At 40.1% G+C, this 26,264-nt stretch overlaps 2 protein-coding genes across 2 annotated transcripts; both read right to left on the bottom strand.

The window, feature by feature from the left end:
* Window positions 1–18,855: 18,855 nt before the first annotated feature.
* Window positions 18,856–21,911, bottom strand: LOC111215073. Its single transcript, XM_022718225.2, has 3 exons — window positions 20,787–21,911; window positions 20,169–20,233; window positions 18,856–20,090 (listed from the first exon to the last, which is right to left on the bottom strand). The coding sequence occupies exons 1-3, from the start codon at window positions 21,418–21,420 to the stop codon at window positions 19,923–19,925; spliced, it is 867 nt and encodes a 288-aa protein (XP_022573946.2). The 5' UTR covers window positions 21,421–21,911; the 3' UTR covers window positions 18,856–19,922.
* Window positions 21,912–22,315: 404 nt separating this feature from the next.
* On the bottom strand, window positions 22,316–23,369 carry LOC111215371 (NAC domain-containing protein 41). The gene is made up of 3 exons (XM_022718842.2): window positions 23,154–23,369; window positions 22,795–23,066; window positions 22,316–22,702 (listed from the first exon to the last, which is right to left on the bottom strand). The coding sequence occupies exons 1-3, from the start codon at window positions 23,338–23,340 to the stop codon at window positions 22,580–22,582; spliced, it is 582 nt and encodes a 193-aa protein (XP_022574563.2). The 5' UTR covers window positions 23,341–23,369; the 3' UTR covers window positions 22,316–22,579.
* Window positions 23,370–26,264: the final 2,895 nt, after the last annotated feature.

Raw genomic sequence — 26,264 nt, 5'->3', positions numbered from 1 at the left:
TAATGAAGTGCAGCCGCTAAGCACTTTTTTCCGAGGTCTCGCCTTACAGTATCAAATGGCTCTTGATATGGCGAGTGAAGGAAACTTCACTACTCGGAATCCGTTGGAAGCTGTGAGACTTATCGAAAACCTTGCTAACAGCAGCAACACCAAAAACACTGACTCTGAACGGAAGAAGTCTGTAGCCTCTATCGGGAAGGAACAGATGGACGAAGTACGAGCTAAGTTAGATGTGGTGCACGAACTTCTTAGGAAGCAAGTATGTTCAGCTGAAGGAGAAGTAGCAGATACCGAAGGAGAAGAAGATGTGAACTACATCGGAGGTACCGGATTCCAAAAATTTGGAAACCAGGGCGGAAACAGAAACTTCTTTGGAAATGGCCAAAGAAGTAACCAAAGTTCACAATTTCAAAAACCCTTCAACAACAGCAAGAGCTACTCGAACTCTTACTATCAAAATCCACCACCCCAAACTCAAGAAAGCAAGATTGAAGAAATGTTCCGATCGAGTACTGTTGGGACAACAACAAATCACCGTGGATTTTAACGGTAAGATAGACTCTGCCTACAACAATCTGAACACCAAAATTGAGACCTTAGGGACTCAGGTGAGAAAACTTAAAACCCAAGTAATTCAGACGGACGAGACTATTAAGAGGCAAGAAGCTTTTGCTAGAGAAGCAGGAGCCGACAAAGGGAAACACCACGTAAATGCCATCATAGATGATGAATTCTGGCAAGTGGTGAGAAATGAAAACCTTGAGGAAGGAGATTTCGAAATCGAAAGCTCCATGAGTCTCGGCGGATCCCAATGGTGTCGACCGATGTCGATGAACTCGCATCGATCGACAGACCATGATGAAGATCGATGGACGGATTGCTCCAGACATCGATCGACGTCGTCTGCCGATTCGACTGAATGCAATGCGGTTCGAATTTTAACTCATGAAGAATTCGCAGCTAAGCATCCTCACCCACCCTCCCCTTTTTATGAAAAAATCGATCGATCGGTTAACTCAACCATCGATCGACAGAGTGAGCCCGACGTCGATCGTCACAACACACCTCCCATCGATCGACAAGCACCTCTGACATACCGAGTGCGGTTACCCTCAATCGATAATGATTACATCAATGCACTCAGACCACCACCTAAACCATTAGCACACCCACCCGAACCAACACCCAACCCTTTAAATAGTTCAACAGAACCTGTTCAAGAACAAGAATCTGAAGGTAGAAGGTTAAGGAAAAGGAAGGAGAAGATTCCTAAAAACCTTAAGAGGGAAGCTAACGTTAAGGAGATGGATGGTTTCACTAAACGAGTCCTCAGAATCCCAATCGAAAAACCTTTTGATGAAGCTTACTTCACACACCGGTTGTGGATGTTCTTCAGAGAAACAAAGGTAACTGAGGAGGACATTTGGAGAATGTTTCATCAAGTCAGAGGAAAGATGAAACACAGGATCACATTGACGAAGAAGAGTGATCCTGGGAAGTTTGCAAAACCATGCATAGTCAAGGGTGTTGAATTTCCCCATTCAATGTGTGACACAGGAGCATCGGTTAGTATCCTCCCTCGGATCATGGCGGACCAGCTTGGTTTGACCATCGAACCCTCAACAGAATCCTTCACCTTCGTGGATCTTTCAGAGAAACAATCCGGAGGCATCATAAGAGATCTGGAGGTACTGATTGGTAATGCCCTTGTCCCTGTAGATTTTCATGTCTTAGACATCGAGCTTAACTGGAACTCTTCACTTCTGCTTGGAAGATCCTTCCTAGCTACAGTAGGAGCTGTATGTGACATGAACAAAAAAAATTGTGTCTAACGCTCATAGACCCAAACATCCGCTACGATCCTATCCGACCTAAGAGAAAGGTAATTAATTCTGTGGATTATGGGAGAGAACTCGGCTTCATTGGCGCATGCCATTGTGGAGCAGAGTATGAATCGGAGTACGAAACAGAGTACTCGGAATCGATCGACACCCCAACCTTTCCATCGATCGATTCCAATGTGTCAATGGTGACCGATGACCACAACAACACGTCACTCGATGTAATGCATCCACTTGACCATTTCACTTCACCTAATTATTGCTACCAACATTTTGCCTTCCAACCTCCAACCAGGAGAGGACATGATGATTATTCCATAGGCAGTTGGGCAGACAGTGGTTTCCATGAAAGTTTTGCAGTTGACACTGTAATTACTTCACCTCATGAGGAACATACCGAGGAATACGATGAGGATTACTGGAAAGAACGTGCAATAGAAATGTCTTTGCAGGATGAAAGACTTGAAACACACAACTTCACCAACACGTTTCCAACATCGTTCGACGCTGTGCACTCCACATCGGTCGATACCCACCCTCGTCCAGCAAAACAACCGCTCACATCGATCGACACCAGTAAAGGAACATCGATCGATATTCGCGCCGCAGCGAAAATTCAGGAGCAGGAGAATATTCCCTCCCTGACTAGGTTTACAGATACCTATATAAATCGTTTTGCACCTCCGAAACCACCTACACACATCAGAGCAAACACACAAGCAAATAAGATGAACACTCTTCCTTCTACATCAACAGAAAAATCCATGAAGAGCAATCATCTCAAGAACACAAATTCTGCAGAAATTACTCTGCCATCGATCGATGTAACTGTATCTACGTCGATCGATACTACTCTGAACCCTAATCTCTCTATTTCTAAAAAGAATAATTATGCAAACATTGATTACGGTTTTCTAACACCTGATGAATTTGATATTTTCAGGGATCCAGATGGCAACGCACGTGCAATGGATGGAAGGATTTTACAAGTGTCCAGAGAGGACATAGCAGACATCCTTCAAGTAACCAATGGACCCGACAACCTGTTCTCACAGCAACGTGGCACTCCAGACGTCATTCTAACAGACCACAATAACCACGCAGGAGTTACCACAACAGAGACCAACCCAGATCTATCACGCCAACCAAAAGGGCAAGCATCGATCGACGGTATCATGGAGACATCGATCGACAGGATAACACCAACGTCGATCAGATAATCAGACGTCGATCGACAGACGCTATGAATGTGGCAGCCGCGCTTTCGACAAGTATGGAGCCAGAAAGTTCACTTGGGAACAAAGGGACGAATATGGAGTCTACAGAGATGAGCGTGGACACGCACGAAGCGCAGCTGGTGAGATGATACCTGTCACAAAGGACAACATCAGGAAAATACTGGAAAGAGCATCTCTTTTTGAAGAGAGCCACATCTGTCTTCCAGAACATGCCACTTCCTTCACACCCACAAGACTGGAACCAGAACTCTACACCAAAGAAGAAATCGATGAAATGGTGTTTGGTATTTGTGGAGCTCAGGAGAAACTGGGAGAGGAGCTCAAAACACTGGTAGATGAAACACATCAGCCTTTGGATAGAGGCTACAATGAGCTTTTCAGATGTATGGCAGAAATGAGGACAGAAATTGATAGTTTACGTCAGCAACTTGAGAAGGAAGCTACGACCTCAGCATCGATCGACGCACCATGTGCAAAATCGATCGACGTTAGTCTTCCTACAGCTCAGACCCTTGCAGAACCGCGATGCTCAACACAACACAGGGATGAATGGGAAGTCTCATACATCGACACAAGGATAAACGACGTTTACTGCCCTCTCAACAAAAACGTGGACTGGCTAAGCACCAAAATCGAGCTACTACAGCAAGACCTGGACACCATTCGCAAGAAGGACCAACATCCAGCCACATCGATCGACATGTGCACCTTCACATCGCTCGACGCCAAAGTCTCAGCAATGAATGAGAGGCTGAGGACTTACGAAGATATGCATGACCGTTTTATATCACCAGTCATGATAGATTTAAACAAATTGTCTAGTCAATTACTTAGTGCCCAAAAGGATATTGAGAACATTACTAATCAAAGTTTTTTGCAGGAAAAATCAACATCGATCGACAGGCTAAGAGGACCCTGGATCGATGGCAGGAAACCTGTGGAGTTACTTCCTTACACAGCAGCAGAAGTTGACAAGATCACATCCAAGATCTACACTGCTCTAGACAACATGGAGGAACGACTTGACAAACGCTGCGATGACATCTACTTTCCATTCGACAACAAAATCAGTGGACTAGACAACCACGCAGAATGGCTACAGAAAGAAGTCAAAGCCATTCAGAGGCAACTCGCAGCTCAACATCAGATATCAGCATCGATCGACAGGACAAAGGCAAAATCGATCGACGGCAACTCACCGAGATCGACCAACGAACACATAATCGCATCGATCGACGCCGAGTCTACAACAATCGGCGAGCAGCTGATACACAAGACAGTGGAGTCAATGCAAAAGGAACTGACAGATCTTTCAGCATACGCCTATGACAACATAGGCTGGCACCAGGTCAGCATTGACAACATTCAAGAAAGGCTACAGAACATCTCCAATGTACTTGGGAAGATGGATGACAAATGGACAAGAAATGATGAGGCCACAAGAAGTTTCATTGCATCTTGGTCCAGAATGCGCAGAGATGACGTGGATGCTTGCTTCCAACAAGCAGCTGCTTCTCCACCCAATAGCCAATCACTACCACAGTCAAGGTAAACGACTATAACCAAGCGATGAGTGGGAGGCAACCCACTATTAGGTATTTTACTTTGGTTTCATTAGCTAGCATTTAATTTCTTTCATTTTATTTCTTTCAGATTGAGGAGATCCAAGTAGGAAGACCTGTATATCGACCGACGACGAGACGTCGACATCGTTCGACATAGGCAACCACACGACGATCGATGTAACACTTACCCATCGATCGATATCTAACACGGTCAAATGTATCTTACCTACTTGTTACATTTCGTACATCATTTTACTTTTCATCATACCTCCGGCTGAGTTACACTGGGACAGTTTATTTAAGTCTGGGGGGAGATTTACTGATATAATTTATTTTATTCTTACGTAAAAAGGAATTTCAAATAAATTATGCTTAGCTATCGAAAATAGGGACTATAATCTTATACTGGTTTAAACATGAATATCTAACCAATCTTTAGCACCATTTTAGATTTACTGATTGCAGATAGCACTAAAGATGCTAAAACAGATCAACCTATCAACTACACACTTGCCTTGAACCGTATGAAGTAACCAAAGCTGATTTCCAACACTAAACCTGACATAACCGCTTGTCTTGGGGCTTGGTATACATGGGATCGGATTCTTCAGATAGGTCTGGAAGGTAACGCCTGGTTTAGATTATTTATCACATTTTGTCTCTTTAGATTTCGACCCTAGATTAGTTCTATAAAAAAAAAAATAATAAATAATAATAAATAATAAAAATATATATAAGAAAGATCTATTGTTTAATTAGGATGAGTCTGAACAGGACTTGGTGGCTAAAACCATTAAGGCTTGATTCATAAAGACTCAAATAAAAGAGTTCGAAACGGGACTTGGAGGCGGCAATCTTCAAGGCTCGCTTTCGCAAAGAACTGTTGGATATAGGTCAAAAAGAAGTGAACAGAACTTGGTGGCAACCACCATTAAGTTTTGATTCATGGAAGCCTGTCCAATCTTGGTCACTGATCCTGCAATGGAAGCAGACTTTAACTCAAGAGAGAAATTTAGAGAGAGAGAAATTAGGAACTAACTTTTACCTACAGCTCCAGAAACCTGTCTGAAATTCTTACATCCTGTGATCGAAACTCACAAGGTAAAGCATTCACTTTATATTTATGCTAAGAAATGAAATCAGTAGAGGGGATGTCAGACGTGAATTGATGAGTTGTGTTATGTTAGAAATGGTTGCTAAGCTAAGATATTGCATAGTGTGCTTTTGTGATTAGGACTGTTTAAATGTGGTTGCAAAAATTGTTGAGGAAAGATTTCTATGTTTTTAAAATCTTAAGTTCCCAAACATTTTCAAACCTCTTTCAGAGAGACTGCCTGTATGTTTTGCTTGAGGATAAGCAAAAGGGTAAGTCTGGGGGAGTGGATTTGACCCATTTTTATCCATGGTATATTACTATTTTACTACATATATATCTATGTTTTCTACTCTTCTAGGTATGTTTTCAGGTTCAGGTGCATTTCGGAGTAAAGCTATGACTTTGGAGCATTTTGAAGCATAAAGGACATTTCACCCGAGCTGACCATTTAGAGGTCGGCGAGAGGAAGAATAATCGATCGATACGCATCAGTGCTGACGATCGATATCAGGAAATGCCTCGTCAGATGAAGATTAATATTGATCGATGTACACATGTACCGTCGATCGATGTCGAGACACCAGACGCGACATTTTGGATTCAGCAGACTTAAAAACCAAGGCCAAGCCAAATTACCAAAATGTCCTGACGAGTTTTTAACCTAGTAGAATATATACTCCCTAAGTGTTTGACGGTAGAGAGAGCTTTTCTTTTCTAGACCTAGTTTTGTTACAAGTTTCATTTGGGAGAGAAGATCACTTGTGATTGGAACTCCTTGTTTCATTTTCCCTATCATGTATTCCATGAGTTTCTATTTATCCATTGATATGAATTGCTTTGCTATGTCTGAGTAGTTCAACTGTTAGATCCAGGGTTCAGATAGGTTTGTGGGATTAGCCTCAAACTATAGATCTGCCTTGTTGTGATATTCATGATAGATTTGTACTCATTGCTTGTTTTAGCCTAGCTAACTAGAACATGATCATAGGATTGCATATTCAAGCACCCTTGTTATCCCATCCTGAAATCTATCTATCATATTAGGATTGCTAGAGAGGGCTAACCGCCAATTTAGAATCTTAGTAGAGCATTTTCATACTCGCGCATAGGCCTGGCTAGAACCCATCGATCGATGTCCTCAACTGACAATCGATCGATGTTGGCAAAAGTGTATCGGTCGACGTCTTAATAGACTATCGATCGACACTCTCTTGTGTCTGCATCTAACCGGTGAGACACGAGATCTAGTCTGTTAACCAGTGGTACATGCGACAGCTGATCACTGAGTTAAGCGAATGAGCTCTAATATATCATGCATGCAACAGTTAGGCATCTATAGGAATTATAATCTCCAACACCTGAATAGTGGCTCTGCATCTAATATCATTTCCAACCTAAGTTACATTTATCATTTACTCGCTAGTCACTATTGCTATTTTATTTAAAACATTACAACCTTTAGAATTAATAAACAGTAGATTTAATTGTTTCCTAGCTCCTTGTGGATTTGATCCCTAAGTACTACATCTGAACCTATTTTGATGAGAGTAACACTCCTTAGGGTAATTTGAGTGGTATCACCTATACTTTACCGTAATGTTGTTGATGGCTCGGCAGTCCACGCACATGCGCCAAGAGCCATCCTTTTTGGGCACAAGGAGGATAGGAATGGCACATGGGCTAAGGCTCTCCCTGATGTATCCCTTCTCAAGAAGCTCTCCAATCTGTCTCTGAAGTTCCTTTGTCTCCACTGGGTTGGTTCGGTAAGCTGGCCGGTTTGGAAGAGACGCACACGGGACGAAGTTAATCTGGTGCTCAATACCTCTTACTGGTGACAAAGCCTTAGGGTTTTCATCTGGAAACACATCAGAGAATTCCTGCAAAACATATGTCAGATCACTCGGAATTTCAGGTGCAATGTTAGAAGAGGAAGCCATTAGAGTTTCTTTGTAAACAAGCAAGAGAAATGGCTGTTGTGAGCATAAGGATTTCTTTACCTGGCTTCCCTTGATAAAGAAGTTTGAGTTCCTAGGAGATACCTCAGGTTCGGATTGTTTAGGCTCTTTGTATTGGCTCTTCTTCAGCTGGAGCTGATCCTGGACTTCGGCCGGTGAGAGAGGAACCAAGGTGATCTTCTTTCCATTATGATCAAAAGAGTGTCGGTTGGTGTAACCGTCATGTATTGTCTTCTTATCAAACTGCCATGGTCGTCCTAGCAGGATATGCCTCCATGGGAAGGACGTTGCAAAGGACTTCATCCTCATATCGACCAATAGTGAGAGGGACCACGACCTGTTCCCCCACATACTGTTCGCCAGTTTCGTTCAGCCATTCCAACCTGAAAGGTCGAGGAAGTGGTTTGGTTACGAGTCCAAGCTTCCTGACAAGAGAATCACTAGCAACATTAGTGCAACTTCCACCATCAATAATCAAGGAACAAACTTTTTCTGAAACTAAACATCGAGAATGAAAAAGATTCTCCCTTTGTTCTCATTCATTAGTTTTGGGTTGAACACTCGATGTTCTCCTGGTAACAAGAAGTGGACCATGAGCTGGGTATCGAGGTGTCCATTCTCATCATCAAAGATCGGCTCAAGTGTCTCATCAAAGGTCGGGTCTAGGTCTGTGTCCGAGTGTTCTTCAAAGATCGGACCAAGGCCTTCATCCATTGATCTCCTGGCGACTAGGAGTGGTCCTTGGTGTGGGTAGTTGAAGGACTCTTCTTCCTCATCAAAAATAGGACCGTGATCTTCTTTATCGTCCAGTCGTCCTTATCATCCTCGGACTCAACTTCTCCATTCTCCAAGAGGATCATCACTTTCTGGTTTGGACATTTTCTGGCATAGTGGCCAAGACCCTGACATCTATTGCACCGAATGTCTCTTGCCCGGATGTTAGTCTCAACTGCTTTACCTTTATCAACACGAGCCAGGGCATTAGTCTTAAAAGCAGTATTTGCTGTGATCGGAGACTTAGCTTTGTCTTGATAGCTAGGTTTGGAAGCAAAGGCCGGTTTAAAGTAGCTCTTTCTTTTGGCTTGCTGCTCGATCAGAATGGCCTTCTGTAGCATTTGTTCCATACTAACATACTCATGAAGCTCCATTTGATCTTGAATGTCTCGGTTGACACCTGAAAGGAATCGGGCCATAGTGGCGTCCAAGGGCTCGTCCACATCCGCCTTGAGCATCAAGATCTCTATCTCTTGGTGATAGTCGTCCACGGATTTGGTTCCTTGAAGCAAACGTCTTATTCGTTGGTGGAGTTCCCAGTGGTAATGTTCTGGAACAAACTGTCTCCTCATCAAAGCCGAGAGCTCGTCCCAAGTCAAGATTGGTGGTCCGCGATTCCTTCTCCTGTGAGTCATAACTTGATCATACCAGTTAATAGCATAGCCAAAAAAATCAGTTGCGACCAATCTAACCTTTTTCAACTCAGAGAAATTTTGACAATCAAAAACAAGTTCAATTTTTCTTTCCCACTCAAGGAAAGCATCTGGATCGTTTTTACCATCAAAAGTTGGGATTTTAAGTTTCACACCACCCAAACCTTCATCAGTTTGTTCAGTTCTAGCGAAAGAATTGACATCACCTTGATCATGGTTTTGTGTACCTCTCCTAGGGCGGTTGATGAATCGATCATCGTGAAGGTCCTCCTCTCCGACTTCTTCACTAGGCCGGCCGTTCCTCCGTGGGAAATCTCTCCTGGTTCTAGATCGAGTCGGTTGGCTACCTTGGATATCATCAAGTCTCTGATGGATCTGCTCCAAACCTGCATTCATATGGTTAGCCATAGAATCGTTGAAAGCTCTCATCTGCAAGTTAGATAAGCCAGCAAAGGAATTTCCGGTTTGGTTTCTTTCTTCTTCACTGTCCATAGTTCATAAAAATCTTAACCACAAAAGATTAGAACACAAAAATCCTCACACACTCAAGTGTTTGATCTCGCCAACTCTAGTGTTTCTCTCGGAATTTGGATGGTCACTCAACAAGTTGTCTCTCAAAGTTCTAGGAGAACAAGACTAGTAACCAGTTGCGATCTCCAAGCAAACGGAGGTAGTACTAGATAGAAAGAAAAGAACTTTGGTTTTTGAAATTCGTTTTAACCACTCTAAGGCTGGATTTCTCCTCAGCCAGCAGGATTTTTCTTTCACCACCTAGCCACTAATCGAACTTTTGAATCTTTTTTTTTTAAGTTAGATCTCTTTTTTTTAAATAGATCTCTTTTAAAAAAAAAAAACTCGTGACTGGTATAGAGATGGCCCTGATTTGAAATAGAAAGAAGAAGATGAAAAGATTTAGAAGAAAATGGAAGATGAGAAGATGAGACGATGAGAAGATGAAAAGATAGTACCGGTTGAGTGGCTCTGATACCACTTTGATACGTCCTAGATTCGGACAGGATCACTCAACAGTATTTTGGATATGAACTCGCCAAAGATGAGAGAGCTTGGTGGTTTGAGAGGCGACACAAAAGGTTGCGGAAAGACCTCTTGATACTACCGTCTTCGATTGTGGTTTGGAATCGATTGATCGATAATGAGAAAGAGTTTACATATTTATACTACTTGTAGTCAAAGAAAGACATTAATAAAACACTTAGGAAATAATAAAGTTGACTGAGAATGTTGAAAGGCAGTCAAATAAACTCTTCAGATCAGATCTGGTCAAAGTGACTCTTCGGCTGATGTCCATATTCATCTGGCCAATTGGAGTTGTCGCGGTAAGGAGCTGGACGAACACGGGATGGTCTGGACAGTCTGCCGGGTGATCGAGCAGTGCACTGATGCAGTCTAAGTCTTCAGATAGCTTGATGATTTGTGCCTTAGAGAAATCTGAATGATAGAAATCCAAGAGTGTCGGACATGAGAGATAGTCCTTCGTTTCGGTCTTTAGAACACTTGGTTCGCGCCAAACGGACCAAGAGAGAAAAGTCGTAATCATTTTGGGAAACCTCACGATCCAAGTCAAGTCTGGCTCGCCTGTTAGCTTTGGCTTGTCAAGATGGCTGGGAAGGACGAGCTCTGGTACGGTCAGTTCGGATGTTTGGTCGTGTATCTGGCCGAAGCTCCATTCCGGATGTAAGAGGATCGAGACGGTACACGGCTCGATCGTTCTGGTCGGCACGGATGGATAGACGAACATCGGCTGAGTTGTTCTAAACGGCCTGATTTTCGTTCTGGTCCGGTTCCATGTACAAATCCATGGACTGAGGCGCATCAGCGTGCCTCTGTTCCCGGTTTTGTGGGGAGCTCACAGTTCTAGGAGCATATAGCTTCTGGCCATTTCGACTCAGGCTCAGCAACTCACACAGACATTCGTCACCCGACTCTGCGCTATTTCATCAAGGTACTTGCCAACACTCTGTTGTGCAAAATGGAACCGAACAAGGTTCGGGTGCATGAGCTTTCATTGGTCTACTATGCGGTGAAGAGCCTGGTTCACATGGAAGGTATAGCAGACCCAGATGATGATGACATGTGGCCCAACCTTGGAGCCCTTTTCGCTGAGCACCTCGTCAAGCTCAAGATGCAGCCATTCCAGACAGCGGGAGCGAATAAGTAGACGGTCGGGAGTCTGCTCACACTGATCTTCATGCACTGCAGGATACCGTTGGATGAGGCTGAGGCTGTTGACCAGCGCGTCTACATGAATACAACACACCTAACGAGCGCACATTGTCTCAAGGATAGTTCCTACTAGAATTTCAGGGATGCGGATGGCACATACTTGATAGAGCTACCCAGGCGTTAAGTCACAGACTTCTCAGATGGCCTCGCCAGCATCCAGTTTCACCCTGATCCGTGCCTCCTCCGTGACCCAGCTACCATTCCATGCCACTACACTGTACAGAGAGCTGCAAGACCTCATCAGGAGTATCCAGAGCCAGCACTCCCACCATTCCCGCATATGCCAGACATGTCTACACGACCTGAGGGAGATTTCCAGCGCGTCGTAGTTGATGCTCTTACCGCCATCTGGGCTAGAGTATCGAGATGACGCTGTTCGAGCAGGGCGAGTGCCAGAGCCAGCTCACCATCAGCTGCAGGACCATCACGCCAGCGTAGGGATGACTCCGAGGAGACCACCGACGAGACTACTGATGAGGACTAGTCCTCATATTTCTATCCCTATCTACTTATGTTCTATTTTGCTATCATACTATTAGGATCTCTTTTCAGATTTATTCAATTATGTTATGACTTGAGTTTATCTATTGTTGATCTTGCATGTGTTTGGATTGTCTAACAGAGCTAACCTCGCTGACTAATAGTCATATTGTGATGAGTTGGACCCTTCAACACTTTGCAGCTAGCACAAAAAATTTCTGTCTCCGCGTCATCGATCAACAAAGAGGTGCTTATGTCGATCGATGCTCAAGACAGAAGGTTACGAAAATATTTTCTCTTGTCAAACATCAAACTAAGTATTTATGATCTATTCTCTAACCAATCTTAGACTGAATCTCCCTGAGGACAGTGAAATTTAAGTTTGTGGGAGATATTTACCGATACTAGTTTGTTATTTGATTCTTATTAAAATGTTTCCTAAAAAAGAGTTTTATCGAGTCAAGAAGGAGACAATGAACTTCTTTAAATTTGTACATGTTATCTAACCACTCTATAGCGCCACTCTTAGACTCACTGACTGCAGAAAGTACTAAAGATACTAAAGTGGATCAACCTGCCAACTATGACAACACTTGCTGAGAATGTTTAAAGGAACCAAATCTGACCTCCAACCTAATATGACTCAACTGCTTGTCTTGGAGCTTGGTATACATGGGATCAGATACTTCAAACAAGTCTGGAAGGTAAAACCTTGTGTAAATTTATCACTCTCTCTCTCTCTCTCTCTCTCTCTCTCTCTCTCTATTATGTTTTTTTTTAAATATATATATATATATCAATAATAATAATAGTTTAGGAAAAGAATTCATACAAGACTTGGTTGCTACAACCATTGAAGCTTGATTCATAAGAATTTTATAAGTAAAAGATTCGAACAGGACTCGGTGGCTACAACCATTAAGGCTTGATTGACAAAGAATCCTACCATATAGGTCAAAAAGAAGTGAACATGATTTGGTGGTTAAAACCATTAAAGCTTGATTCATGGAAGCTTGTTCAATCTTGGTCAATGATCCTGTGATGAAAGCAGACTTTGACTGAGAGAGAAATAAGGAGGGAGAGAGAGAGAGAGAGAGAGAGAGAGAGAGAGAGAGAGAGAGAGAGAGGATAGAAACTTCTTTTTACATGCAGGTCCAGATACTTGTTTGAGCATCCTTGCATCCTGTGACCGATATTCCCAAGGTAAAGCCTAAACTTTTATTTATGCAAGAAATGAGGTTAGTGAAGGAGAGCGTCAGACATGATTTGTTGAGTTGTTAGCTAGATGAATTTGGTTGCTATACTAGGATATTGTATGATGTGCTTCTAAAGTTAGGATTTCATTGATGCGGTTAGCAACATTTATAGAAGTGATGATTCTATGTTTAAAAATTAGCTGAGTTCCAGTTGTTTTCAAACCTCTCTTAGAGAAACTGCTCTTATTTTGCTAAAAGCAAGCAAAATGGTAAGTCTGAGGGAGTAGGTAGGTCATAGATTTTACCCATTTTCAACCATGATTTATATATGTTTTTAGAGTCTTTTATATGGTTTTGACCCTTTTTAGAGTAATTACAGGTTCAGGTACTTACTTGAGGAAAATGATATATTTGGGGCAATTTTGAGACTTCTTGAGAGCTTTGCTGGAAACAGAGAAGGAGTCGATTATTGAATCAGAATATCGAGCGGCAATTACCAAGAATAATCGATCGACAGAAGGTTCTTACCATCGATCAACAGCGAAACCACGCGGGAGTTAATGACAAATTAGAAGATTGCAAGTTTCACAAAAGTTTCAATAATTACATCTTAAGTCCCTTCCCGCCTATTAGGCTATATTATTAGGGTTTTGTACCATTTTAGAGTCAAACTTGCCTAGAGACCTTTTAGATGTAGTTTGGAGAGAAGCAATCCAATTACCATTGGAGAGAGAGCTTAGGAGTGGAGAGAGAGATCTGAACTTCATAACAGAGAAGATCTTAAACTCCCTTGCTATCTTTACTCTATTTATTGTTTCTCTTGTTATTAATTTATTTAAAGTATTATTCAGACCATCATAACTATGTCTCTTATGAATATGTCTGAGTACTCTTACTGTTAGATTTATGTTTTTCATAAGGTTGATTTATGTATTGCTAACATGAACTGTTGCTAGGGTGTTTAAAATATAGTTCTTCATCTAGTTGCTCTTAGTGCTCAGTTTAGGATTGATCACCCTTTAACTTAGATCCTAGGATTAATTGAGACAAGCAATAGCTTGGACCAATACCTATTACTAAATTAGTATGATCTAACTGACTAGATACACACGAAAGTTGGTCTAGTAAGTTAGAGAACACTAATAAATCTCGCTCTTAAAGCATTCTAGAAGAAGCATTGATCGACACGACAATCGTTGTTTCGATCGATATATGGAAAAGTGTATCAATCAATATTCTTTAAGAATCATCAGTGGACACTTTCTCGTGAGAACGCAAGTTAAAATCTGAGATCTAGATATAGATAATCCAATTTATTTTACCCAAATTTGAGTTCGAGAACAATTAATATCTATAAATCCCTAATAACCCAAATAAGTTGCTTACTTATCATACCTGAGATAATATATGAATCTAGCTATTTCCCCAACTGTTAACAACCTCAACTCAAACCAATAGAACAACTACATTTTTCACCACTTCATTTACTGCTTAAAATCTAATTGTCTAGCTTTATTTCGAAGACTATAAATCTACTGTGTAATTCTAGAGTCTATGTGGATATAGATCGTTGACTTATAGATAGCCGTCCCTGGTCAGAGCCGGCACAGAACCCCGCTCTGATACCAAACTGTAACACCCGTATTCTCAAAAATAAAATAATAATAATAAATAATAATCTTGAAATCTCCATTTATTAATCTTCATGAATCGTCTCCACACTCCATAAATCCAATAAATTGCCATAAATCCAAATAACATAATAAATTCCGAAAATATCGCTAAAAGCATAAAAACCGCAAGTCTGAAAAAGAAAGAAATATAACTTTCAAAGCACCAATCCGATAGCAATAACTCCTGCTTGTTGGTCTCACCTGAAAAGGGGAAAGAAAGAGGGTTGAGCAACAGGGGAGTCATTCAGTGAGGTATAGAATGCTAAACCGCAATACGACTATGTAGGCCTAGCTCTTGCATGAAACAGACACGGTATCTAATACACCACATAAAACATCAAATGCGCTGATATTGCATAACTAAATCACACACCCCGCATTCTCCTTTTACAGATATAAATATATAACTCTATGCGCTGCTAGTACAAGAGTCCATCCTTGTACCCCGCAATAACCTATGTGCCGCTAGTACAAACTTCTTTGTACCCCCGCAATCCCCATACAATGCGCCGCTAGCGTAGACGTTCATATGCCCCCGCAATCTCCACACAATGCACCATTAACACAAACGTCTCTGTGTCCCATAATCTCCACACAATGCGCCGTTAGCACAACATCTATATGCCCCGAAATCTCATAACAGACTTATGTATATATATATAACAGTTATAAACTCATTCGATTCAGTCAACCGAATCCTCTATTATCCTATTTCAAATTTAACAAGCAAATAAAAATAAACAAACAAGCAAGACTCTCAAACAGACTCGATTCACAGAGACGGATCATGTTTCGAAACTAGACTTCCCATAATAGTAGTACTAAACTAGCTCGGGATTTAACGCAGTAGCCCTCACCTTAGCCAATATCGAAGATGGGTAAAAAAGGTTCGGAAGCTGATATACCTTGTCCCACAAGACTCTCCCTAGGTTAAAGAATAGATCACTTGCTGCACAAGTCAAGCATGGAGTTCATGGTTACTCACTGCACATGAATGTTTTAAGTTCACGAGCAGATGGATTGCTTTCACCGCAACACAAGAAACAAATAAAACTCAATATGGACTGATGAGGGTTAAGCGATTAAGCAAGAGTAAGACTTCTAACTTCTTCGGCACGCAAGGACTAGATCTCTCCTCGGATAATGACAAGACGGGATCTCCAACATCAAGACATCATTTATGGTGACGTTCTACTCACGGCTGTACAGCTCCACATCTGGTGGTGTTGAGACGGTGAATACGGCATTGCTCACGTCCTCCACAATCGGCTCTGCTGCGACATACCTCCTTCCCTCACAAGAGCACAAGCAAACAAACATAAGCAGACATGAGGAACAAAATAAGAAGAGAAGGAGAAGAATGGACCATCGGAGTGATGGGTGAACGGCAACGTTGAAGACTTCTTTCACCTCTTCGTAATGACGGCAAGGTTAAAATGTAAGAAAGAGATCTTTATTATATATATATAAGTAAACAACTCACGTATCAAATTAAAAGACTAGCTAGATTTATTTGATATAAAAACAATTAATATCTAAACTGATTGGTTTATAGAACCGCAGAATTGGGTTGTTACAATTCTCCTACACTTAAACGGAATTCCAAGCAAGAACCCGAGAATAACTTCAACGTCTACAAAAGATTGAATAACACGGGATAAGAAAACAAACAATAGAAACGAATCAAAACTTGGTCTTCTACTGCAAATATAAAAGTTAAAAACACTAACAACTAACCGAAAAATACTGGACAGAAGGGTGTCATTTTTTTTTCAAAAATATCCCAATCCTGAAACATTAAAAATCGTTGAAATTCGAGTCCCATAAATTGCCTTCCTGGGTCAGAGCGGGGACGGAACTCCGCTATGATACCAAATTGTAACACCCGTATTCTCAAAAATAAAATAATAAATAATAATCCTGAAATCTCCATTTATTAATCTTCATGAATCGTCTCCACACTCTATAAATTCAATAAATAGCCATAAATCCAAATAACATAATAAATCCCGAAAATAATGATAAAAGCATAAAAACTGAAAGTCTGAAAAAGAAAGAAATAAAACTTCTAAAGCACCAATCCGATAGCAATCACTCATGTCCGTCGGTCTCACCTGAAAGGGAGAAAGAAAGAGGGATGAGCAACAGGAGAGTCACTCAATGAGGTATGGAATGCTAAACCGCAAACTACTGACTCAGTACATAGCATTACGACTATGTAGGCCTAGCTCTAGCATGAAACAAACACGGTATCTAATACACCAGACAAAACATCAAATGTGCTGATAGTGCATAACTAGATCACACACTTTGCATTCCCCTTATACGGATATAAATATATAACTCTATGCGCCACTAGTACAAGAGTCCATCCTTGTACCCCGTAATCACCTATGCGCTGCTAGTACAACGTCTTTGTACCCTTCAATCCCATACAATGCACCGCTAGCATAGACGTCCATATACCCTGCAATCTCCATACAATGCGCCACTAACACAAAACGTCTATGTGTCCCGCAATCTCCACACAATGCGCCGTTAGCACAACGTATGTGCCCCGCAATCTTATAACAGACTTATGTGTATATGTAACAGTTATTAACTCATTCAATTAAGTCAACTGTTGAATCCTCTATAATCATATTTTCAATTTAACAAGCAAATAATAATGAATAAACAAGCAAGACTCTCAAACAAACTCGATTCACAGAGACAAATCATGTTTCAAAACTAGACTTTCTATAATAGTAATACTAAACTAGCTTTGGATTTAACGGAGTAACCCTCACCTTAGCGAATATCGAAGATGTGTAAAAAAGGTCTGGAAGCTGATATACCTTGCCCCACAAGACTCGCCCTTAGGTTAAAGAATAGATCACTTAACAAGTCAAGTATCCAGTTCAAGGTTACTCACTGCACAGGAACATTTTAAGTTCACGAGCAGATGGATTGCTTTCACCGCAAGAAACAAATAAAACTCAATATGGATTGATGAGGGTTAAGCGATTAAGCAAGAGTAAGACTTCTAACTTCTGGGCAAGCAAGGACTAGATCTCTCCTCGGATACTGACAAGACGGGATCTCCAACATCAAGACATCATTTCCGGTGACGTTCTACTCACGGTTGTACAGCTTCACATCTGGTGGTGTTGAGACGGTGACTATGGCGTTGCTCACGTCCTCCATCAATCGGCTCTGGTGCGACATACCTCTTTCCCTCACACGAGCACAAGCAAACGAACAGAAGCAGATCATGACATGAGGAACAAAATAAGAAGAGAAGAAGAGGAATTGACCATAGGAGAGATGGGGTGAACGGCAACATTGAAGACTTCTTTCACCTCTTCGTGATGACGGCTAGGTTAATTAAAAGGTAAGAAGGAGATATTTATTATTATATATATAAATAAATATGTAAACAACACATGTATCAAATTAAAAGACTAGCTAGACTTATATGATTTAAAAACAATTAATATATAAACTGATTGGTTTAGAGAACCAGAGAACCGGGTCGTTACATAGGGTTTCGTATTTTACAAGTTGTATCTGGACACTTTGATCATAAAGGTAATAAAAGAAGACTTTGATTTCTTCCTTTCATAGTATTACCAAGAATTGATTTAATTTTACCCTAACATAAATTATTTTTTCTTCTTTGACTCTAATTTTCATATCTTTTTTTTGGTCAAACTACGATTTCATTGCATAAAGAAAAGTTTAGCCTCCTCTAGAGAATTATGAATTTACAGATACAAGCTCTAACTTTGCCACTAAGTCAGCCTCAATATTACATAAACGAGAAATATAATAAATAGAGCAGGCCTTTAACTGGCTGCTATAGTAGTAGATATCGGTGAGGATATTGTTCAATTCCGTCCTAGAACCCTTAGTCTTGAATAGCTTCACTAGCGCCTGTGAATCAGATAACACTAATAGGGAGTCCGCATTAGATATAAACGCTTCAAGCACCGCTTTCCGGATCGCCAGAGCTTTAGCAATCAGGGATGAATTGTTGGGGAACCCCTCGACAATTCGACGTCTGAAGGATATCAATCGTTCCTTCGTTCCAGATATCCTGTACCTCATGGAGACAAAACAGCAAGACAACTTCATCAAGGAAAAGCTCCAGTCGTTAAATTTTTCTGGTTACTTCTTTGTTCCACCGTTAGGCCTTAGTGGTGGTTTATCTTTGTTTTGGAGAGATGCAGTGACCTTGGATGTACTAAAATCTTCTCCAAACATTATTGATGCTGAAATTAAATTCAAAGGAACCTCTTCTTATGTTTCCTTCATTTATGGAGCTCCTGAGGTTGGAAATAGATCATATTTTTGGGATACTGTATCTCAGATTGGCAGAGGAAGTGATGTACCATGGCTATTAACGGGTGACTTCAACGATATTCTAAACAACAAGGAGAAGGTGGGAGGACCAGTACGATGGGAAGGGTCATTCACAGCCTTTCGCTCCTTTGTTTCACAAAACGGCCTTTGGGATCTTAAGCACTCCGGCAATCATCTCTCGTGGCGAGGTAGATGATACTGTCATTTTATTAGATAACGTCTGGATAGATCCATGGCGAACTGCAGTTGGTCAGAAGCCTTCCCTATGGGGCGAAGCAGTTACTTGCGTTTTGAAGGCAGTGATCACAGACCCCTGCTCACATACTCCAATAAATCGCGATCCAGAAAGCAAGGTATCTTCCGGTTCAATAGAACCCTAACAGAGAATGCGGAAGTTATAGACCTAGTGGAGGAAACGTGGAACCAGGATCCGCTAAGATCGGTTATTGCTAAGCTCAATGCTTGCCGTCAGGGCATCATCAACTGGACGAAAGAGATGAACCGCAAGAGTAACCAGATCATAGTCGAGTTCCAATTTTCATATCTTCTGCCGAAACTTAAACAAAAATAAAAATACAGATAGACAACATTTTCTCATTGCACACGTTCAATTACTTACATTTATCCACGTGAAAGTAAAAAGGTAAAATTCGTTAAACACTAACTTATCCTGAGAGAAAACAAAGAGACGAAGAGGTGTACAAATTCTTAAACAAGCGTCTCTCGAAACAAATAAAGGTCTAATTAAAAGGGTATTAGTGTTTTCCATGTTGGGGTGGTTTTTAAATATCCATTGGCCTCGTACGAACACCACACATTATTCTTCCCTCAACAAATCAATTCAAAGATGGCAAACATATTATTCACTGGCTCGATTTCTCTTGCACACGACGAGTGTGAGTGTTATTGCCCATGCATCCTGCATTTGCATAGCACTGTGCAGTCACATTAGCTAAATACTTCCTTGGCAATGCTATTCCGAATATATTTCCTTTTCTTTCTCTTTTCTCCTTTTTCACGATGCTTTCTTCCTATTGTATAATGAATGAATGTGATTCACTTTTTGTTTATTGGTAATTCATTTAAATTGTTGTAAAACGATATTTTACCTCTTTTGGTTCTATGATGACGCTTTCGGTTTCCATCGACTTTCTCGGGACTTCACCTTCTTTTTCTGCAAAAGACAATGGATAATTTGTTTTAATGAAGTCAATTTTGAACCTTATTGTGCATCGAAAACCATATAAAAACTAAACAAAACATATCTTACGTAATATCTGCATAGTTTTTTGATTTAAGAATTTTCAGCAATTTATGCATACGTGTAACGTTGCATGTCGCTATGATTAATGTTGCCATTTTTTTTTTTTTGAACCTAAAAAGAGTTAAATCTGAATCTATTAAAGACACAGACCTAACCCCCAGATGGGAGGTGTAACTCACGGATGGATCCTCTCCTGGGTATTCAAATGGACCGTAAGCATGGATCCATATCTGCGTAGCTACATGTGGAGCTAATAATTTCGCACTATAGGAAAATCGATCCCTGGCTTGGACTAACAAGGCAACTCCTCCTCCAATGGAAACCACTAGGCCACCACGATGTGGTTAGATGGTGTAAAATGGCGTATTTCACCTTATTACAATTTTATTTGGTACGCATATATGTAAAATGGCGTTAAGAACTTTAGGTTTTCTTAAAAAAAATTTAAGAACGTAAGGTTTACCTTCTTCGTCATCATCAGAAGCAACATCGATGCAATAAACCCTAAAGCTTGGAGATCCAGGACATATCATCCTCTCATCTAAATTGCTCATCCTCCCTTCATCATGATCAACACCCTTTTTTCCTTCCTTCTTAGCAATGATGACCTCATCAAGATTTATACAATCATCATGAGCAACACCATCATCTCCTTCCTTCTTAGCAATGAGGACCCCATCATGATTTGTACCATTATTTCCTTCTTTATTAACGTTGATGGCATCATCATTTTTCTCATCTTGTTTCTTAACAACCTCTTTCTCCTCTTTAATCTCATCTATGGACGAAATCTTCTCGTAAATAACCTCTTTCTTCTCTTCCACGTGATGATCAGGCGTAGGAGCCACCTTAGCCGATAACTTCAAGCTGTCGACGTTCTCCTCCTTCTCGTCTCCGTCCTCGGATGAGTTGTGCCTTAGAAGCTCCGTCTTGGATAGCGTATCGTTCCCTTTAAAAACGTTTGCATGGCTCCGTTTCTTCATCTCCTCTAATCTCCGCCGGAGAAGCGGACGTATTCCCGCCGGAAGTGGGACAAGGCCGCCCTCATCCGCTCTAGCCGCCGCTGCACCTCCTAGCCTTGAACCACCGCAACCCATATCAATACAAATAACAAAAAGATAATTTAACCGCTGCCACGAAACAGATCATACGGCGGCGCGTGGGTGGCGGGAGTATATTCTTGAGAAAAAAGGAGACAATAGGAGAGAAGAGAGCCAATTAATTGAGAGGGTGATGAATGGAAGATAGTATATATGAAGAAGAGGGAGAGGATGCGATACTGTTAAAGGGTTGAGATTGTATGATGAATTAGTTGGTTAGTTGCAATTTATTTGCTAAATTTGGCAACTAGTGATTTATTAAGGCAAATTTATCTAAGTGACATATTCATTCTTGTTGTCATTTTTGACTTACAGTTAGCCTCTCCTCAATTACAGATAATTTCGATGACTAATTTATTGTAATCGTCAACGCATTGTTCAACGTATCCTGCCTGATCTTTTACTTTAGAAGAATCTTCTTCGTATTTACTTATGAAGCTCTTAATATTATGTATATATAATACCAAAAATAAAAATTATTTATTGGTTCTATTGATGCACATAAAAGTAGTTGAACCACTTGCGTACAAAAGAATATGAAAATAATAACCTAAATTGAACTCATACACAACCAACAAATTAAGAGCTGTAATTATTCTAGTTACATTGCTTCAATCTTTTCGTGACAAAAAAAAAAAACATTGCTTCAATCTTTTATTTTATTTTATCGAGTATCTCGAACTGTGTGATACTGTAGAAAATAATAAACCAAGGACAGTCATTCAAAAAAAAAAGAATAAATTATTATTGTCATCCATATGGATTTGAAATCTATATAATTAATTAGTCAATAACCTTCATGAACTAACCATGTATATGTTTTTCTAAGAAGTTAAAATATGGATTTCAGGGTTCTTATATTAAGGAATCTAGAATTCAAGATAGCTATTGATGATAGGATAATAGATAATTAAATATATATTTGGGAGAAGATAAATAAGACAGGAGAGTCAAAGCCACATGTCGCAACACATCCTCTATTACATTCCAAAAGGCTTGGAAGCCAATAAGACAAATTAAGCAGCCTCATTTTCATCTAAGATACTTCCCTATATTCTATCAGTACCAAGTTACTAACTAAACTCAAATGATTTGCCACTTACAAAACCATTTGCGTACATAATACATGTGGCATCAACATGACATCGATCGGTCGTCACCGGCTTTGAACAACCTCTTCGCCATCTGACTCATCCGACGCCTGCTCATCCTCCTCGATCTCCTCCTCATTCTCTTCCTTTACGATCACCTTCACCGCTCTCCAGTTCTCTACCGCACCCTTAACCCCCAAAACATTAACCAAAACTATCAAAACATTAAAATAACCGCTCGAATCTAATACGAGAACGAACGAGTGGACGCATGGCTTACGCGAGGCAGAGAGGACGATGACCACCGTGTAGCCCTAGAGGAAAGAAGCCGAAACTCGTACTTTATCCATGGAGTTATTGTTCCACGAGGTCTTTGCCCAATATAGAAAGCAAATGTCTTTTTCCTTCCTTCTAAATAATTACAACCACGATCTCCAGATTCCATTACTTCCTCTTCTTCACACTCTTCCCAGTAACCGGATAACGTCTCTCTTCTCTTCTTCTCTCGCTCTTCCTTCTTCACAAAGTAATACATTTCCGTGTTCTTATCTCCTATAACAACGTATACGTAAAATACATTCTTTAGACCACATTAATCAATACATTTAATATGACTAGAGAGAAGAGTTTGGAGCAAACCTAGCAAGTCCCAAGGATCAACATTGCAAGAACGGAGCTCAGGGAGGTCGAAGTCCATCGGACGGTGGAGGACCTTCTTGGCTAGATACTCGAAAACAAGATCTTCATCATCCGGATCGAACCGAAACCCAGGAGGTAGTCTCATACTTCTTCCGTTCATGGCAAATCTCTGGGTAGAAATGTCCATCAGTAGTTATAGATATGTTTTGTGTTTGGTTTATGTTGTTTATATACTGATATGAGTATCACCTTTAGTAAAGCGGATAATACTTTTCCTTTAAATACTTTACAATTAATTTCAAGAGATTAAATGATAAATTATCGTTACTTAACTGCCAATTCAGAGTTGGAGTTCAATTGATATTATTTTTGTATAACAAAAAGGGAGGATCGCGATTAAATTGTTGTGCATGTGCCCATGCAGTCAACGTTATTAAGATTTTAAATACGACTTTTCTTTCTGCGTGGGAGCTAGTCATAATCTAAGACAAAAATTATTCTGGCATACTCTTACGAATTCTGGCGTACTCTTTTCTATTCTGATACTTTCTTGGAATGTTGTTAATGTCGAAAGTGCCCCTGGCTGATTTAAACTTAAATTAATGAAATAATTAATTAATCGAATTCAATTCTTCTACTCTCTCTCGAGCCTCCACTCGAGCCCTCGATCCTCTCTCGTCCTCGTCGTGCTGTTCATCCTCGCTATCATCGAATTGCTAACTCGGTTGCATCGCTTGAATGCTGAATCATTGAGCTATTCATTCCGTTTTACATGGTATCTCTCAAATCGTTTTAAAATCCTCATCCACCATAGACGATTAACTCTATTCACAGGGATTCCATTTTGGATAGAAGATTTCATATTTGTGTATGAACTAGTCGAGGATCGAAAAGTTTGGATGGTCTGTTTATTAGGGAATTCGATAATCAACAACTGTATAATTGCATGTCGGGAATCAAGACTGATTACAATTTGGTTTTGAATTGAAGACTCGATTCGTAGTAATGGAAAATTTCTTATTCATTTGTGTATAAGGAACATAAAGTGTGGATGGTCTGTCTATTACTCAATTGATAATCAACAACTGTATGATTGAATGTCGGGAATGAAAGGACGATTGAATCAAAGAAAGCTGACTACTATTTGGTTTTCAGAGAAACATCTAGAACTCTGAAACTTGGAGAAAATTGGTTAGATTAGACGGGCTGATTACTGACAAAACTCTGTAACATGGTATAACGAAGTATAACTTTAATGGTATAACTGTATAACCATGTATAACTTTAATGGTTTAATTTTTTTATATTGCAGACAATGTGTCATTTTTCGACGAACATACACTTTGATTATGATGGACATTATTCGAAGGCTGAAGATGATTATGAATGGATTCCAACCGATGCTCGTTTATATGCTATATCTTTTAAGACATCAACATTGGAGGAGATCACTTATTCATTGTTGAAGGAGAGGGTATGCAGGAAGATGGGAATAGATCCTTTAACGAAGAGGCTCAATTTGGGTTACATTCCGTTGGTAGTGGAACCTAAGAGGCAATCATATATATTGGATGATGAAGATGTGTTTGTTTATCTAACATCAGTGGATAGAGACCAAAGAAGAAGTATTTTGCATGTGGAGGACATCCAAGAATTGCAAATAGTTCAAATAACCGAGCAACTATCAAGAGTTGGAGAAAGCTCTTGTAGTAGGAATTACAGTGAGTGTGAGAGTGGATATGGAGAAGAAGAGAATGTGGGCACTAGTTTGAAACACGATGAACACCCCCACAAGAAACATAAGAGGAGTAGGTTGTAAACCTTTTGCTTTTAGTTTTGATGTAAAGTAGGTTGTAAGCCTTTCACTTTCAGTTTTGATGTTTTTATCATATGGGAACGTTGTGAGGTGAAATTTGTATTTGTGTGTTGTACAACCAAATGAAACTTTTTTTCTTTACTGGTATAACTACGATAGGTAAACTGAGTGATTGTAAATTCTAAACTTGTTAATAAGTCATGGAAGTAATAAGATGGTGATTTATTATTAAAATTATGATCTAATCAGAATTATAAAAATTTCATCTCATTGCTTGTTAGCAATCATTTAGAAAATACACTGAGTTCTCATAGCTTTTTCGTTAATACTCACCTCGTTACATTTAAAAATTTGCTTATGGCAGGAAATCAAGTTTATGTGTACATGATCGTATGAGAAATGAACCAAGGAAACATAATTTAATTGGTATAACTATAAAATCAGTCATTTAAGTAGAGTATAACTAATATAAATGGAAATAATTAAAAAGTACAACTTTGATGTTTTCTGTAAAACTAAGAATTTGGTGAAACTTCTACCACGAAAATCCTTGGATAAAATTTTCCGCCCAGCTTTTCTAATTTCGAATTTCCCTCTTCCCAATTTTTTAAAACTCCAAAATTGTTTAATCGAAGTATTAAAGACATATTTTTTTTGTTTTCCCCATTCGCTTTCTTCTCCTTTCTCCCCCTTCCCTAATTTATCTCTCTCTCATTCAAACTCCCCCAACCCCGAGAGAGAAATAATGGAGATGTCTGCTTCATCTTCCACGACCGGTAGTCGGAGATGAGTACGAACTCCAGGAATGCCTAGTAAGTGTTGGTGCGGGGTGGGCATCACTGAGCTCATCTCCAAAACCAATCAAAGCCCATATCACTCGTATTATCGGTGTATCTATGCGGCGTCACTAAGGGTACATCCGTTGAGCTTTAGTTATTGAAGGCTTACTCGTTCTTCTTTTAATTGGTATGTTTAAGCCGTTGTAGCTTGAGAACGACAATCACGTCTCAAATGGGTTGATGAAGCTTTCACCGATGAGATACAACAGTTGGACTACCAAGTTCGAATGCTAGAAGAAGAAGTTCAATTTCTCAAAGCAACAATAAGGAGTGAAGGTGAACTCAGTGAAGGTCCCAAAATAATGGAGTCCAAGATGCCCAAGATAAAGATATCAGGAGGTTGTGTTATTCTTGATGTGTTTTAGTTCTAGGAATTATGATGTACAAGAAGTAATTCCTAAGAGACTTCCAGCTAATTTCTGTTTTTTTCTAAGTTTTTTTGTAAGTTTCTCCTAA

Source organism: Brassica napus, chromosome A10 (genome assembly GCF_020379485.1).
Source record: "Brassica napus cultivar Da-Ae chromosome A10, Da-Ae, whole genome shotgun sequence".
Taxonomy (NCBI): Eukaryota; Viridiplantae; Streptophyta; class Magnoliopsida; order Brassicales; family Brassicaceae; genus Brassica; species Brassica napus.
The sequence above is the reverse complement of the archived record's forward strand: the minus strand, read 5'-3'. Positions and strand labels throughout refer to the sequence as shown.

Coding starts and splice junctions, on each gene's coding strand:
- LOC111215073 (XM_022718225.2), bottom strand. CDS start 21,420: ATGGGTTGCGGTGGTTCAAGGCTAGGAGGTGCAGCGGCGGCTAGAGCG. Junction 20,234..20,786: donor TTCTGATGATGACGAAGAAG/GTAAACCTTACG, acceptor TGTCTTTTGCAG/AAAAAGAAGGTGAAGTCCCG. Junction 20,091..20,168: donor TCATCATAGAACCAAAAGAG/GTAAAATATCGT, acceptor ATTATACAATAG/GAAGAAAGCATCGTGAAAAA.
- LOC111215371 (XM_022718842.2), bottom strand. CDS start 23,340: ATGGACATTTCTACCCAGAGATTTGCCATGAACGGAAGAAGTATGAGA. Junction 23,067..23,153: donor TGATCCTTGGGACTTGCTAG/GTTTGCTCCAAA, acceptor ACGTTGTTATAG/GAGATAAGAACACGGAAATG. Junction 22,703..22,794: donor CATCGTCCTCTCTGCCTCGC/GTAAGCCATGCG, acceptor TTGGGGGTTAAG/GGTGCGGTAGAGAACTGGAG.